General features: G+C 34.9%; 1 protein-coding gene across 3 annotated transcripts in view; it reads left to right on the top strand.

The window, feature by feature from the left end:
• LOC137243667 (uncharacterized) overlaps positions 1-17500 on the top strand; it is a 195384-nt gene that overhangs the window by 9422 nt on the left and 168462 nt on the right. For all 3 annotated transcript variants that reach the window (XM_067771622.1, XM_067771605.1, XM_067771613.1), the window contains exon 2: positions 8767-9200. In XM_067771622.1, the coding sequence (XP_067627723.1) occupies positions 9101-9200 (100 nt within the window). In that variant the 5' untranslated portion in view covers positions 8767-9100. The remainder of the gene's footprint in view (positions 1-8766; positions 9201-17500) is intronic.

Here is a 17500-nt window from a genome sequence, read left to right as displayed (position 1 = left end):
AAGGTGTTAATGAGTATTTTAAAAGGGAGTGGGTCTTAGTTCTATAGGTGGACGCCTTTTCGGTATATCGTTATAAAAGTGGACCAGGTTTCACTCTAGAATGCGTTTGTACAATATGGGTATCAAACGAAAGGTGTTATAAGTGTTTTAAAAGGGAGTGGGCCTTAGTTCTATGGGTGGACGGCTTTTCGGGATATCGCCATAAACGTGGACCAGGGGTGACTCTAGAATGCGTTTCTACAATATGGGTATCAAATGAAAGGTGTTAATGAGTATTTTGAAAGGGAGTGGGCCTTAGTTCTATAAGTGGATGCCGTTTCGAAATATCGCCATAAAGGTGGACCAGGGGTGACTCCAGAATGTGTTTGTACGATATGGTTATCAAATTAAAGGTATTAATGAGTATTCTAAAAGGGAGTAATCATTAGTTCCATAGGTGGACACCGTTTCGAGATATCGCCATAAAGGTGGACCAGGGGTGACCCTAGAATTTGTTTGTACAATATGGGTATCAAAAGAAAGGTTTTAATGAGTATTTTAAAATGTAGTAATCCTTAGTTCCATAGGTGGACGCCGTTTCGAGATATCGCCATAAAGTGGGCCAGGGGTGACTCTAGAATTCGTTTGTGCAATATGGGTATCAAACGAAAGGAGTTAATGAGTATTTTAAAAGGGAGTGGGCCTTAGTTCTATAGGTGGACGCCTTTTCGAGGTATCGCAATAAAGGTGGACCAGGGGTGACTATAGACTTTGTTTGTACGATATGGGTATCAAATGAAAGGTGTTAATGAGTATTTTAAAAGGGCGTGGGGCTTAGTTCTATAGGTGGACGCCTTTTCGAGATATCGCCATAAAGGTGGACCAGGGGTGACTCTAGAATGAGTTTGTACGATATGGGTATAAAATTAAAGGTATTAATGAGAGTTTTAAAAGGGAGTGGTGGTAGTTGTATATGTGAAGGCGTTTTCCAGATATCGACCAAAATGTGGACCAGGGTGACCAAGAACATCATTTGTTGGATACCGCTAATTTATTTATATATGTAATACCTGCCAAGATTTTAAGGGTTTTTTATTTCGCCCTGCAGAACTTTTTCATTTTCTTCTACTTAATATGGTAGGTGTCACAACCATTTTATAAAGTTTTTTCCTAAGTTATATTTCGCGTCAATAAAACAATCCAATTACCTTACAATGTTTCATCCCTTTTTACGTATTTGGTATAGAATTATGGCATTTTTTTCATTTTTCGTAATTTTCGATATCGAAAAAGTGGGCGTGGTCATAGTCGGATTTCGTTCGTTTTTCATACCAAGATAAAGTGAGTTCAAGTAAGCACGTGAACTTAGTTCATTAAAGATATGTCGATTTTTGCTCAAGTTATCGTGTTAACGGCCATGCGGAAGGACAGACGGACGACTGTGTATAAAAACTGGGCGTGGCATCAACCGATTTCGCCCATTTTAACAGAAAACAGTTAACGTCATAAAATCTATGCCCCCACCAAATTTCAAAAGGATTGGTTAATTTTTGTTCGACTTATGGCGTTAAAAGTTTCCTAGACAAATTAAATGAAAAAGGGCGGAGCCACGCCCATTTTGAAATTTTCTTCTATTTTTGTATTTTGTTGCACCATATCATTACTGGAGTTGAATGTTGACATAATTTACTTATATACTGTAAAGATATTAAATTTTTTGTTAAAATTTTACTTTAAAAAAAAATTTTTTTTAAAAGTGGGCGTGGTCCTTCTCCGATTTTGTTAATTTTTATTAAGCGTACATATAGTAATAGGAGTAACGTTCCTGCCAAATTTCATCATGATATCTTCAACGACTGCCAAATTACAGCTTGCAAAATTTTAAATTACCTTCTTTTAAAAGTGGGCGGTGCCACGCCCGTTGTCCAAAATTTTACTTATTTTCTATTCTGTGTCATAAGTTCAACCCATCTACCAAGTTTCGTCGCTTTATCTGTCTTTTGTAATGAATTATCGCACTTTTTCGGTTTTTCGAAATTTTCGATATCGAAAAAGTGGGCGTGGTTATAGTACGATATCGTTCATTTTAAATAGCGATCTGAGATGAGTGCTCAGGAACCTACATACCAAATTTCATCAAGATACCTCAAAATTTACTCAAGTTATCGTGTTAACGGACGGACGGACGGACGGACGGACATGGCTCAATCAAATTTTTTTTCGATCCTGATTATTTTGATATATGGAAGTCTATATCTATCTCGATTCCTTTATATATGTACAACCAACCGTTATCCAATCAAACTTAATATACTCTGTGAGCTCTGCTCAACTGAGTATAAATATCATTAAGTAACTGTGCTTTAAGAAAATTTTCTCTGATAAATATAAGTAAAATCATAAGACCTCCAGTAAAATGTAAAATTGGGGAAAAAATTAAAATAAATTTGCGAACACAAAACTTTATAATTTGTTTTATTTATTTTGCATATTTTAGTTGACATGTGTGGTGAAATCACCGGGCATAAGCTAGTAAAATTATAAATTCAGTTTTTTTACACTTGGGAAACCTTTTCATGTGTTCCCAAAACATGAATATGGCAACATTTGAAAATTAAAAACAAGAATTTTTTTTCTTTCTAAACATGCAAATATATTTTGTTATATTATTACATAGATTGTAAACTTAATTAAAATAACCCCAGGTGAGATGCTCGATTAAACATTATCGCATACATCCAACGAAAACTTTTTTATTAATTTTTCTGGTGGTCTTCAAATGTCACTCAAACATTTCTTTTTAAGTACGCTCTTTCTAATATCAGACGAAAATTACTTTGTTCAATTTGCAGCAAGATAAACAAGAATTGTCAAAACTTTGCCAAACGCAATTTCGCTTCATGAACAAAGTATGTAGCACAGCAGGTAATACAATTTTCTTTTTTTAATATTGTAAGTAACGAAATTGAAATTGGATGGAAAGGCTGTTTAAGAATTGCACTTTGAAATACTTTGTATATATGTATGTATGGGGATGATTGAATAGATATAAAATGAAACTTTGTTGCTTTCTTATAGTTAGTCCAGAAACCCTTGTATAAAAGTATTTAACGAAAGAGGAGGTATATAAGGCTTGGCATAAATATCTACAAGGTGTAGCCTTGTTTGTTTGGATACTGATTTTTATAAGTTTCATAAAAATGAAATGGTATATTAACCTCGTCACGAATCTCAAAATTGTGAGTTCTTAAATGAAAATAGATAGACCCACCAATAAGTGTACCGAAATGATCAGGATGAAGAGCTGAGTTGATTTAGCCATGTCCGTCTGTTTATTTGTATGTAAACTAGTCCCTCATTTTTTGAGATATCTTGATAAAATTTGGTGAGCGGGTGTATTTATGTGTCCGATTAGACATTTGTCGTAACCGGCCGGATCGAACCACTATAGCACATATCCTCCATACAACCGATTTTTCAGAAAAAGGGAATTTTTGTCATATCTTCCTCAATTTATCAGATTGGAGCTTCAAACTTCACCATATGCTTTCGTATATTACACTTATTGTTGTCGGAAAAATTTGATGAGATGCTTCGTATATATAGCATATATACCCGACCGATTGTTCGCTTTTCGTAATTACTGCCCCATTTTAATGGTTAGGGGCTTCAAATTTCATCGAATGCTTACGTATAGAGCATTCGTTGTTGTCTGAAAAAATTTTATAGATCGATGGTATATATAGTATATATCTCATACAACCGATTGTTCAGATAAGAAACTTTTCCTAATTTCTGCTCCATTTTACAGCTAGAAGCTTCCCACTTCACCTAATGCTTACATATATAGTATATATTGCTATCTGACAAAATCATAGAAATCGGTGTTGTATATAGTATATATCACATATAAACTGTCACCTTTGCTCCCTTTTAACGGCTAGAAAATTTAAATTTCATCGAATACGTACGTTTACGTTATATATGGTTAAGATAAGGGATTCATTGTCATAAATATTTCATTCACACAAAGTACCTACCTTTTTTTATACCTTTCATGAAAATGAAATGGTATATTAACTTTGGTCCGATATTTGTAACGTTGAGAAATATACAAGATAGACTCACCATTAAGTATACCGAATTGATCAGGCGACGAACTGGGTTGATATAGCCATGTCCGTCTGTCCGTCCGTTCATCTGTCCGTCCGCCTGTCTGTTTGAACGCAAACTAATCCCTCATATGTTGAGATATCTCAATGAAATTTGGCACAAGAATGTATTTTTGTATTATATTAGACATTTGTCGCATCCGGTAAGATCGGACCACTAAAACATATATCTCCCATACAATAGATCGTTCAGATAAGATGATTTTGGCCATTTCTCCCTTAATTTAGAAAATATAAACGTGAACCTCGGTGATATATATCTTAATATCTCCTAGAAGATTTTCTGAAAAAATCACTTTTATCGGAGCTATAAATAGTATATATCCCATACAACCGATCGGTCAGATAGAAAGATTTTTGGCCATTTTTCACTAAGTTTCCAATATAAAAACGTGAAACTTTGTGATACATATTCTAATATATCATAGAAGATTTCCTGTGAAAATTGTTTCGAACGGAACTATATATAATATATATCCCATAATACCGATCGTTTAGATAAGGGGGTTTTTTGCCATTTTTTTTTTATATTTATCTTAAAAATCGTTTAGGTATGTGCAGCTGTTCACTATATATTTGATATCCTATACAGCCGATTATTTGGACATTAAGAATGGGATAAAATTATTATTCAGTCCCATTCGTGAAAGGAATGAAGTCTTCCGCACATCCGAAGGCCGTCCCGTCCTTACTTGTGAAGGTTGTATTTGAGTATCAAACGGCCGAGAGTTTCATATTTCACATCTTTCCCATACTTGACAAACAAACTTGTACTTATAATTAAGCTTCTTATTCTGTTTCGAATTTGTTTACTTAATTATATATTTAAGCATAAATACGATTCACTTGATTTGTAATTCTTATTTGTTGTACAATAAAAGATTTTATGTTATCTTATTGTAGTAATAACGAACTCTTAAAATAATGAAATGAAAATGAGATGGATACCTTACTACAGGACTGTTTCAAACTCGTTAACTCGCCGAAGACATGTCAGGTGGCATTTTATCTTACCTTCCCAAAGAACCATGTAGCACTTAAAATTGGCAAACGCTTGGAAGCAGTGGACGGCCCAAAAGTTTTAGAGAGTTAGCGCTTGGAATGGGCCTTTGGGAAAATAAATGAAGTCGAAGAAATTCAAGAGTTTTAATGCGAGAAACCTTCGGTGCTGCAATCGGTAGGAGGACGAAGAAACTTCGGGTGTTAGAATGAAGAGGCAAATCTCGGTATTGAGAACCAGATCGGAGGATTGGAAAACAGGTTAGATGTATTGTAAAAACCAGAGCATATCATCATTTCTACTTAAATTGCAGGAGGTGAAGGCTGAAGGTATCATCATCATTTGAATCCTACGGCATTGCAGTCTTCAAAAAAAAGGTAGCACAGTTGGCACATTCAGTCTATGTGAGGTTCTCACTGACTAGCCAATCCAACATAACTTGCCCGCGACTTGAAGCTGGGATCTTTACTATGGCATAGGTTGGAACCTGCGGTCTCAGCTTACTTCTTAAAAACAAAACCAGGTGTGTGGAGGTATCAGCTCAGCCAAATACAATCCTTCTACTTCTCTTATATTTAAAAGCATTAAAATGTTCCTTCTAACACAATTTGCGCAGTACCAGGAAATAGTCATATGTAATTATTAATTGTTTGCAAGTTTTACTGTAGTGTCAAATAAATCTGCTGTTAAGAAATAAAAAACTTTTATGTAAACATTATCAAGAGGCAAAAGCTGCATGACAGTGTTAGATAATTTTTAGTTGTAATTAGTAACGAGAGAATATAATAACACGCTGTGTAGCGTTATATAATAAATCGTAGAAAGTGATATTTTAATTAGCGCTCGCCTGCTTGAAGTTGAAGTATGTAAGATAGAAATTTCGAAATTCGAAGAATGAATAAAATGCAAAACTTAAACTACTCTTCATTTACACAATAATAGAAGAAACTTGGCGCCAGGAAGAGTTTCACTTTAATACAGTGTAGATCGGAAGTTACATAGAAAATCGTACATTTGTGCTGATTATCGAATTGTTGTAAAAAAAAAATACAAGTAAACGTGTCTAAGTTCGGGTGTAACCGAACATTATATACTCAGCGTGAGCTTCAATTGTACATTTCATTTCAGATAAATTTCTTTTCTACATACCACATGGCACCGCACGTTAAAAAAAATGTCTAACCATTTCCTCTCACAATAAAAATTGATAAGTAAAATATCATTGATTCAAAACTATTTTTTGCTTAGTTATAGCTTATTATTTTCGTCTACGACCCTTTGAAACTTGTTTTATACCTAAGTTTCCGTGGTCTTTGACCGATCCCGTCCATTTTTACTAGAAATATTTTCTGCTATAAGGAAAATATGTGTACACAATTTCATTACGATATGTTAATTTTTCTTCGAGTTATGGCTCCCGAAACATAGAAAATTGATTAGTCATAAGAGGGGCGGTGCCACGACCGATTTTTAAAATTTGAAGTTTTTCCTATTTATAGTTATAAATCCACTTGGCAATTGAAATAAATAAATAAAAATAAACGTAACGCGCGATAACCTCCGAAGAGATTTTAGGCCGAGCTTCTCTTCCAATTTGCGTCGTGCTCCTTTTTAATTTTTCCTACAAATTGGCCGGACGGAACCCTACTTGTTTTATGCCGACTCCGAACGGCATCTGCGAGGCAGATGAGTTGTCAATCAGAGCTTTTCATGGCAAAAATACACTCGGAGTGCTTGCCAAACACTGCCGAGGGGCGACCCCACTTAGAAAAATTTTCTTCTAATTGAAAACCCTTATTTCTAAAATGTTGGTGTTGCTTTGCCCGGGGTGTGAACCCAGAGCATTCGGTGTGGTAGTCGGAGCACGCTACCATCACACCACGGTGGCCGCCCAAAACTAAATGACACATTAATCGAGGAAGGTATGAAAGTATTTTCAATTTATACATGTGATTCACAGCAATTAACAGAGTGCATACCACTGATAGAATTTTTTTTATTAATTTTCTTGTTTACAATAAGCGTCGTAACTTAAAAATTTATTAACCTATTTTGATAAGCCATGAATTTTTTTCTTTCTCTGAGTAAATAGGTCTATGAGAATGAATGCAAAAAAATAATTCTTTTTTATGATACGTTACATAAAAAAGACGTCAATTTGTGAAAAACGGGGAAAAATGGTAAATCTAAGATAACTTTTGGAAAATGTCCCAATTTTTTTGTATAAAGTATAAAAATATATATATGGGCTTAAAGCTTGAATCTTCTTTGATTGCAAAATTTACATGTAGATATACAATGAAACATTTTATTAGGTCATGAAAAAAACCTTAAAAATCAAAGTCGAAAAAAAGGATAAAAAAATATGAAATCTCGCAGGCCCGAAAATTATTTTTTTTGGGTATGCTTAGTGAAACTTTTTTCCTGAGCCCAAATCCTATCGAAAAATCGATGGCGCCATATCGGTTAACTTTCGTCCATACAAATCGACCCACCCTAATGTATATATCAAAGAAAGGACAAATTTCATGGCAATCAAGTAATTTTGACTCCTTGCTTGAAAAACTTTCTTCTTGTCTATGTGGGCAGAGACACGCACATTTTCCAAAATTTTACCAGATATCTGATTGTCTTTATGACATATCACGTTTTATCTGTATTTTGTCATGTATTGTAGGCATAGTTTCCATTTTACGAAAATTTCGACATGGAAATGTGGACGTGGTTAGCGTTCGTTTTAGATTTTTTTTAATACCAATCTATTTTGTTTACAGCTAAGCCGGTGTACTAAGCTTTGTAAAAATATTGTAACGAATTTAGGGAAATTCCGTTTATTTGAAACTTTCTATAAACGTTCGAATCTCTGAGCTGTCGAAAAAATAACTTCAATATTCTGTATTGCAAAATGGATTTTATTAGACTAATTTGGGAGTAGTAAAATTATACTTCACAAAAAATTTAAATCAAAACTGAATAATCACTCCTCAGCTAGCGCTGCTTTTATACTCTCTGTTGCCTCGTCCGCATATTTCTAGACGTTTCGCCTTCTCGAAATGTTGTATTTCCGGCTTGGTAATTGAGCTATATGTGTGAGTTCTAGCTGCTAGTTATGTGTGTGCATGTACATAAGTTTGGCTGCTACCTGTATTTGTTCTTGTTGATTATTTACTAACAGCTTAGTGATGTCATTATTCGCCACAATATTTCAGATTTTTCTGAAGTTATCATGTTAACAGGCAGACGGACGGACATGGCTCAATCGAAGTATTTTCAGATGCTGCTAAGTTTGATACCTCGATTCCTTTATACCATTTCGTACAACCGTTATCCCATCACAGTTATAATACACTTGTGCACATATACACGCTGGATGTAAAAATTAGTACAATTTGTCCCGTACAAATCGTGGAATGCTCCATATTCAAAATATTACGTATACGCCGTGTCAGACCATGTGATTGCTCATAACTTTATTGTACAAAAATTATATGAAAGCAATGAAAATTTCGGCGAAAATGAGAGTTCACAACAAATTCTGTGTAACACAAACATCCATTTAAAACCATAAAATAATGCGTAATTTATTGAATGATATCAGTTTAATTTTCATTATAGTGAAATTTTATGATGACAGTTAATTAACATTAATGAGTTAAAATGAGTTAATTTGAAGCACAAAATTTTGTAAAACAAAATACCGAAAATTCTACGAGCTTGAACAAATGATATTTAAAAAGTAAAATCAAGGTTGATTAAATATCAAATTTACCCAATATCAACTTTTATACAAAGTCGGAAAATAGCAAAAAAAAAAGAAAAAATATTTGTAATTGAACATATCAGTGTAACAGGATATCAACAAAAAAATTCAACAAACTTTCATTTTAAAAACGGATATTCCCTCATCAACAAATATACGTACAAACAACACACAATCAACGCTAACAAAATGTTTTGGATATTACGACGTACTGGCGCAGCAAATTTTTTCAATTCATTTAACAACAATTGCAGCACATCCAAGGGCAACAGCAATGCGGGCACACAAGGTAAGTGATTGGTAGAATAAGTAAGGCAAATTTATGCAGATGCCAAAAGAATGGCTAGTTGAAAAAATATTTGATGGTATAGAGACATAAACACATGACATTTTAAATATGCAAAGTATATAAAAATAAATACTAGGCGCGATAACATCCGATGAGATTTTAGGCCGAGCTTCTCTTCCAAATTGCGTCGTGCTCCTTTTAATTTTCACAAATCTATGGCGGGACCGGACCTGCATGGTTTAACGCCCACTCCAAACGGCATCTGTAAGGCAGAAGATTTTCATGACAGAAATACACTCGGAGTGTGTGCTAAATTATTTGGAGGGACGACCTTGATTGGAACTTTTTTTCTAATTGAAAACACTGTTTTCTAAAGTTTTGATGTCACTTTGCCTAGAAGTTGAACCCAGAGCCTTCGGTATGGTAGGCGGAGCACGGTATCAACGCACCATGGCATCCGCCGTTCAATATCATAAAATTCAAAAATCTTTTACATGTATTTGGGCTATAAAGGTCGGCGAAATTTAGAGCATAAATAAACAAATGAACATTGAATTGGTATTTTACTTTCGCCTTTTGTAAATTGCCTGGGATAAAGCTTAATAAATATTTTTAATGTAAAACCAATCGATAAAAAGGTATGAACGACGGCATTTTTGTGAATCAAATAAATTGCATGCGCTCAACAAATAACCAAACTCATTGCTTCTTTCGTTTTTCTTTTCACTTTATATTGGCCGCTATTTATTTGTTTAGTGTTTTTGTGGATTTAAAAATATTTCATTCCGTATGCAAAGAAAACCATTATTGCGTTATGCGGGAGAAGATATTTCTCATATTTTGCGAGAATTGTTGATTCTATAGTTATACATAATTGTTTGTTCAAATTACGCTAGCGGAGTGTAGTGAAAGTGGAAAATTTGCGTATAACTCAAAGTGGTTGTAATTTTTCTCTAAAATACTTGTTGGTACACAAACTTTGCAAAACACAAAGAACTTTTCTTTTGCATAAGCCACTTCGTCAAAAAGGAAACTTTTTTAAAGTCAAATTAAACTTTTTTTAAAACGAGTGAAACTTATTTTAAATCAAATGAAACCTTTTTTAAAGTCAAATGAACTTTTTTCAAAGCAATTGAAGTTTTTAAAGTCAAATGAACTGTTTCAAATCAACTGAAAGTTTTTTCAAATATTGTGAAACTTTTTTGAAGTCAAATAAAACCGTTCTCAAATAAAACGAAACTTTTTTAAGTGAAATGAAATTTTTTCAAATGAAATGAAACTTTTCTCAAATCAATTAGAACTTTACTCAAATCAAATGAACTTTTTTTAATGAAATTAAATTTTTTTAAAATAAATAAAACTTTTTTCAAATCAAATGCAATTTTTTTAAAGTCAAATACGAATGTTTCTTGGCCTGTAAATTCTACAGGTTTTAAAGCTTTTGCTAGCGACGAAATCTAAAATTACTCAGCTTCAGTACGTTACCGAATTGCAATTTAGTGTACGTGTACGGTGCCGCACGATATCAAATAATACTGTAGGGTACGATACCGAATTGTTTTTATACTCAGCTGAGCAGAGCTCACAGAGTATATTAATTTTGTTCGCAAAACGGTAATCCGTAACGACATAAACTAATCGAGATAGATATAGACTTCTATATATCAAACTGATCTGGGCGAAAAAAGAAATTCATTTAGCCATGTCCGTCCGTCCGTCCGTCTGTCCCTTAACACGATAACTTGAGTAAATTTTGAGGTATCTATATGAAATTTGGTATGTACGTTCCTGGGCACCAACTTCAGACTGCTGTTTAAAATGAACGAAATCGAACTACAACCACGGCCACTTTTTCGATATCGAAAATTTCGAAAAACGGAAAAAGTGCGATAATTCATTACCAAAGATGGATAAAGCGACGAAACTTGGTACGTGGGTTGACCTTATGACGCAAAATAGCAAATTAGTAAAATTTTGGGCAATGGGCGTGGCACCGCCCACCTTTAAAATAAGATAATTTAAAAGTTTTGCGAGTCGTAATTTGGCAGGCGTTGAAGATATTATGATGAAATTATGGCATGATATGGTGCAACAAAATACAAAAATTAAAGAAAATTTCAAAATCGCGTGGCTCCGCCCTTTTTCATTTAATTTGTCTAGAATACTTTTAATGCCATAAGTCGAACAAAACTTTACCAATCCTTGTAACTCCTAGGGACATAGATTCTATGGCGATAACTGTTTTCTGTGAAAATGGGCGAAATCGGTTGAAGCCACGCCCAGTTTGTATACACAGTCGACCGTCTGTCCTTCCGCTCGGCCTTTAACGCGATAACTTGAGCAAAAATCGATATATCTTTACTAAACTCAGTTCACGTACTTATCTGAACTCACTTTATATTGGTGTAAAAAATGGCCGAAATCCGACTATAGCCACGCCCACTTTTTCGATATCGAAAATTACGAAAAATGAAAAAAATGCCATAATTCTATACCAAATGCGAAAAAGGGATGAAACATGGTAGTTGGATTGATTTGTTGACGCAAAATATAACTTAGGACAACAACTTTGTAAAGTCAATGTGATGCCTACAATATTAAGTAGAAGAAAATGAAAAAGTTCTGCAGGGCGAAATCAAAAGCCCTTGGAATCTTGGCAGGAATACTGTTCGTGGTATTATATATATAAATAAATTAGCGGTACCCGACAGATGAAGTTATGGGTCACCCTGGTCCACCTATTTGGCGATATCTCGAAAAGGCGTCCACCTATAGAACAAATGCCCACTGCCTTTTAAAATACTCATTGGCACTTTTCATTTAATTCCCATATCGTACAAACACATTCTAGAGTCACCCGTGGTCCACCTTTATGGCGATATCTTGAAAAGGCGTCCACCTATAAAACTAAGGCCCAATCCCTTTGGAAAATTCATTAACAACTTTCATTTGATTCCCATTCGTACAAACACATTCTAGAGTCACCGCTGGTCCAGGTTTATGGCGATATCTCGAAAAGGTATCCACCTACAGAACTAAGGCCTCTCCCTTTTAAATACTCATTAACACCTTTCATTTGATACCCATGTCATACAAATACATTCCAGGGTTACCCTAGGTTCATTTTCCTACATCGTGGTTTTCCCTTATTTTGTCTCCAAAGATCTCAGCTGAGTATGTAATGTTCGGTTACACCCGAATTTAGCCTTTCTTACTTGTTATTTTTGGTTTTCATTAGATCAAATTGAGCCACATAAAACACTGCCTTAAGCTGACCCGATAGCAAGTTGTTGTTAAAGGCGTTTCCATTATGTCACATTACTGGTTCGAAAACGATAAAACAACGCGTGAACAAAGCCCACGCTAAAATGTTGTGTTGCAAATGAACTGTTATTGTCAAAATCAAAATTAATTTCTGTATTCATTTATTTGTCAATTTATTTGCCACTTTGTAGTCCAGACGAGTGGAAAACGAATTTACCGTTTCCATTTTCATTGATTTGGCCAAATTTATGGTCAAACTTGACTTAGTGAAAACCAAACATTAAAATGACTTTACGGGACGATACGAAATTGTACAGTATGGTGATGTACAATGCTGTGCGCTTCGGTACCTTATCGTACACCAATGGATATACAAGTCGGTGTGGTATCGTATGGTATATGTTCGGTGCGGTACCGAACAGTACAATTCCGTATCGTGCAGTGCAATAAAATATGTACGGCTCTATACTTAATTCAATTGTTAGCTAGTGAGCGTACTGCACTATTGGATAAAGAATTTTACTATTTGATACGATACTAAATTTTAGTAAACATACGTAACAGGCTTGCACTACATGTACGATAACGAATTCAATTTTACGGCACGTTACCGACTAGTACTTAAGTGTACTGTTAGTTTGGATTTGCATTGTAGTCTGCTGTTTTTCCCTGTTCCCTGTTCTTTAACGCATAGTGCAATTCGGTATAATATTGTACTCTTCATTAATGCACAAGTCGTTATCGTACCTATTAGGGGTGGCACAGTTCCCAGATCTCGAGGCAGCAATTAAGCTGGGTCCTAGAAAACTGCAGGTCTTTGCCAAGAGGACGGAGTTATTCTATAACATATGTCCTAGCACCTGATTGGTGTTCTTCCGTTTGTTCGTCATAGAAATTCTGGTAACACCATGGACACATTAATTTTATGTGAGATATTTATTGACTGGCCAGTTCCACATAATCTAACCTATTGTACCAGACAGTACACAACAGTACATATGAGTATGGTACACGTGAGAAAACACTGTGCATATGCATCATAGAGCAACAAACACGAAAATAGCAGACAGTATTTTATCAAATTTTATTAATCATTTTTTTTTAGAAAACTTGCATCACTTTTGTATCTCAAACTAAGTAAGTCAATCTTCAAAACGTGTTTTGAAAATATTAAAAAAATTCAAGAAAATTTTTTGAAAATTTCGAACATGTTATTTGAAATAGCACAAAACTAAACCTTTTGTTGAAATAGTGCGACAAAAACTTAACATAGATAGCTAGAAGACAACTGTGAAAAACTTTACAGCAATAATGGCGTGGTTTGGCTGTATATCTTTGTCAACTGCTCAATCATTGTATCAGAGCGGACTCGAATCCCACTTCTGTGTAAGAAAGCGTTGAAGAGATTTACAAGCTATTGTCGAAACAGCTGTCGCCTTGTTCGTTCTGATATCAATTTTCCCAAATAATTTAAATAATTTGAAATTTCATAAATTTACCACCACTGTTTTTATGTTCGCTGCTGCATGTATGTTGCTCTATATATCAGCTTTCGACTCAGATCTACCACCAAATATTTTCATTTTGCCTGCCTATGGCTATTACTTAGTACTATTTTGAGTTTCTATTGAATTCATTTAAAGAGAACTCAACATAAAGTTGTCTCTCATTGCTATTGGCTACTGTATGATGTTACCGTTTTAGCCTGTATCAGAAAATTTGTTTATTTGAAGAACTCAATCTACGTGTGTGCGTTTACTATCATTGAAAGTATCGCGTTTTGTTGCAAGTAAATTTTGTTATCCATAGAGGCGGCCCCCGTTGTGTGTTGGTAGCGAGCTCAGATAACCACAGCTGAGATCCTGGATTCAGTTAAAAATTAAAAAAAGGTTTTCTCAATTAGCTTTTCTAAGCGGGGTTGCATCTAGGAAGTACTTTGGCAAATCAGCCGAATATATTCTTGCTTTTCAGTAAAATTTGTAGGAAAATTAAAAAGGAGCACGATACAATATGCAAGAGAAGCGCGGCCTAAAACTCTACGGAGGTAAATCATGCCACGAATTTTTTTATTTTCTATTTTAACCATGATAATACAAATAATATAGTTTTATTATATATAATAATTAAACGTATGTATACATATATATCCGTCTAAGCACAGCACACACAGTAGCAATTGAATTTGTTTTTTCACAGAGACCAGCAATTCAGTAGTGATTATTATTTCAAGGTCACTTTTGTGAAATGGGTTTTACCCCCATTAAGTTTATGTCCCAAATTCACACTTTCAGTGAAGCATACAATTGCTAAATACTTACACATTAATATGTATAAACTTAACACATGCGTGATACAATGTCAAAAAATATGTTTATTAAGGTGCCCCAAATAAAAAACTATATTTTTCCTTCCGGTATACACAAAATATTGTAGAGATTGATCAATCGGCAGGGCCGCAGAGAGCCGAGCCGGCCCCCTAGGACAGTTCGCGTTAACGGCCCCTCCTAAAAAATAAACTCAATCCAACAAAAAAATATAACAAAACATACATACATTTTTCAATTCACATTTTCAGTTTTATTTCATATAAAATATGATATACTGGAGCACTTACATAAATGAAATGTTAGATTTCATTGTTTGATTGCTTACATTAACTTTTTCTAAATATGTACATTTTAAGAGCTTGAATCAGCCAAGGAAAAGCTTCCGTGCTTTTTGTCTGCAAATATGAAAATTACGTATTCAAAACTAATGCAGCGAGCAAATCTGGACTCCAACACCAATGTTCCAAGGCTTGTCAAGCGATTTTGGCTCATAGTAGAATGTAAAAAATTTATCACGCCAGACAATAAATTAAAAGAACGCTCCCCTTCAGCCACACTGACTGGAAGTGTGCAAAATATTCTTAATACTATGCAGATGTTAGGAAATAACACTTCCATCTTCAAGTCATAAAATTTGTTCAGAAGTTGAAATGGTGGCAGCGAATCACATACTAAATTTGCTAAGTGGATGGCTTTGAGATGAATGATTTCATCTATCAGATCCGTAGAAATATCGATGCCATAAATCGTACAGGATGCCGCTGCCTTTTCTCTGAGCTCGTCTTCCGTCAGATCCTGATACTTCCACAAAAAACTAAATTTAATCGCAATGTTACTTACGGCTTCGAAATGTCTTTTCATGTTACCAATCAAGCAGTCCAAAGGAACGTAAAAAACTTGCGTTTGAATTGAGTTTCGGAATCACACTCAGGTGCTTAGCCAGGTAATTCATCGAACTGGCGCTTTTTTATCTTCCTTCTTTTTTCTGCGATGGTATTCACAACTCCTATACTCCCTGCCAGAACCTTATATTCTTGAAGTGTGATCGACCATTGATCCCTGAACTTCTTCAACTCTTCAATGACCTATGTAAGCTTATCCACGGCATACTCGTATGTTTGCACAAATTTGCGCTTCGCAAAACAAGTCAAGTGTACTAATTTTTTCAAATTAACGCTCTAGTTTTTTGTCAGCCTGTATTTGCAGATGTCGCTGGCTTTTACAAAAATTAAAAAGCAATACGACCAAACCGATAGGGGCATAGTTCTAGTCGAAATAAAATGTGATTTTAAGTTAGTTGAAGCATTTTTGACAGATAGCGCTTATAAAATTGTGTCAAAAACGTTTATCCGACTTAAAATCACATTTTATTTTGACTATGACTATGGCCCAGAGTATTTGATTGGATGCTTATGATTTTAGTTTAGTGATTTTCAATTTTAAAACAATTTTTTGTAGCAACAAAATATGTATGTATCTATGAAATCCTAGTTAGAGTACTGTCAATAATACTTTGCCTTGCCGGCCCCCAAAAACCTTCCGGGCCCCAGGGCAATTGCCCTGGCTGTCCCCCCCTCTCCGCGGCCCTGTCAATCGGATAAGTAAGTCTGTCAAAATTTCGGCTTCATATTTTTATTTTAATAGGTGCTTAATAGCGGTTTTCGTTTTCCGTAACAAATTGCATGGTGAATTTTTGATCTTTTAGTAAATGAGAAAAAGAGCTTTAATGGCCACCCCAATGTGTATAAATATGCAACAGTATGCTTTGGAGGAAAACTTTGTGTAAATGTTTATTGCGGTTAAATGCTTTTTCTGTTCTTTGCTTCCTGTCGTGATTAGGGTTCACATAAGTACAGGTCATGTCATATGAAAATAATTTATGCATACACCAACACATATGCACATAAGTATGTGTAAGGATAATGTGAGAGTGGGGTAAAAATTGCTTGGTATGTCGAAATTAGTAAGCCCTTTTTACTAATTTGGTGAATTTATATATTACGATAGGTACAGTGTACTATTTAGAGCAGGTAAAAGTTGTTTTTACAGATAACATACAAACATATTTTATAGTCAAGCGCCTAACCGCTACGTTACGGCAACAGGCTATGACGAAGTGAGAATGGCAATATTCCGACTAAAAAGCTCATGATATGACGGGTCAAACGCCAAGCTATTCAAACACGGAGGCTAAAAGTAGATTGGTACTATCTAGCGTACTATGCAAAAGACTGAAACCCAAAATCAACGAACCGCATCAATGCCCTGACCTGGTAGATTTCCTATCGACCAGATTTTGACAATTCGCCAGATCCTGATAAGAAAATCGACACACACCATCTCTTTAACAACTTTAAAGAAGCCTTTAACATTGCTGCTATGTCTGAGTTTACGTTCCTTGCAAAGTTAATAGGGCTCTGCCAATGACTTTGAGTAACACCATCAGCTACGTAGGGATTTCTCCGAGCCACCGCGGCTTTAAACAAGGCGACTCTCTTTCGCGCGATTTCCTAAACATCATGCTGTAGAAGAAAAACGTGAAGCAGAACTAAACCGTGGTGATACAAGCTATTTTAAGAGCGTACAATTATTGGCTAATGCTGACGATATTGCTAATATTGGCCTTAAAAAAGGGGCCATAAGTTCTGCCTTCTCTGAATTATATAAAAAGGAAAGAAGATTAATCTTGCGGTAAAAGAGAACAAGACG

Source organism: Eurosta solidaginis, chromosome 1 (assembly GCF_040869045.1).
Source record: "Eurosta solidaginis isolate ZX-2024a chromosome 1, ASM4086904v1, whole genome shotgun sequence".
NCBI lineage: Eukaryota > Metazoa > Arthropoda > Insecta > Diptera > Tephritidae > Eurosta > Eurosta solidaginis.
This window is presented reverse-complemented; position numbering and strand designations above follow the sequence as displayed.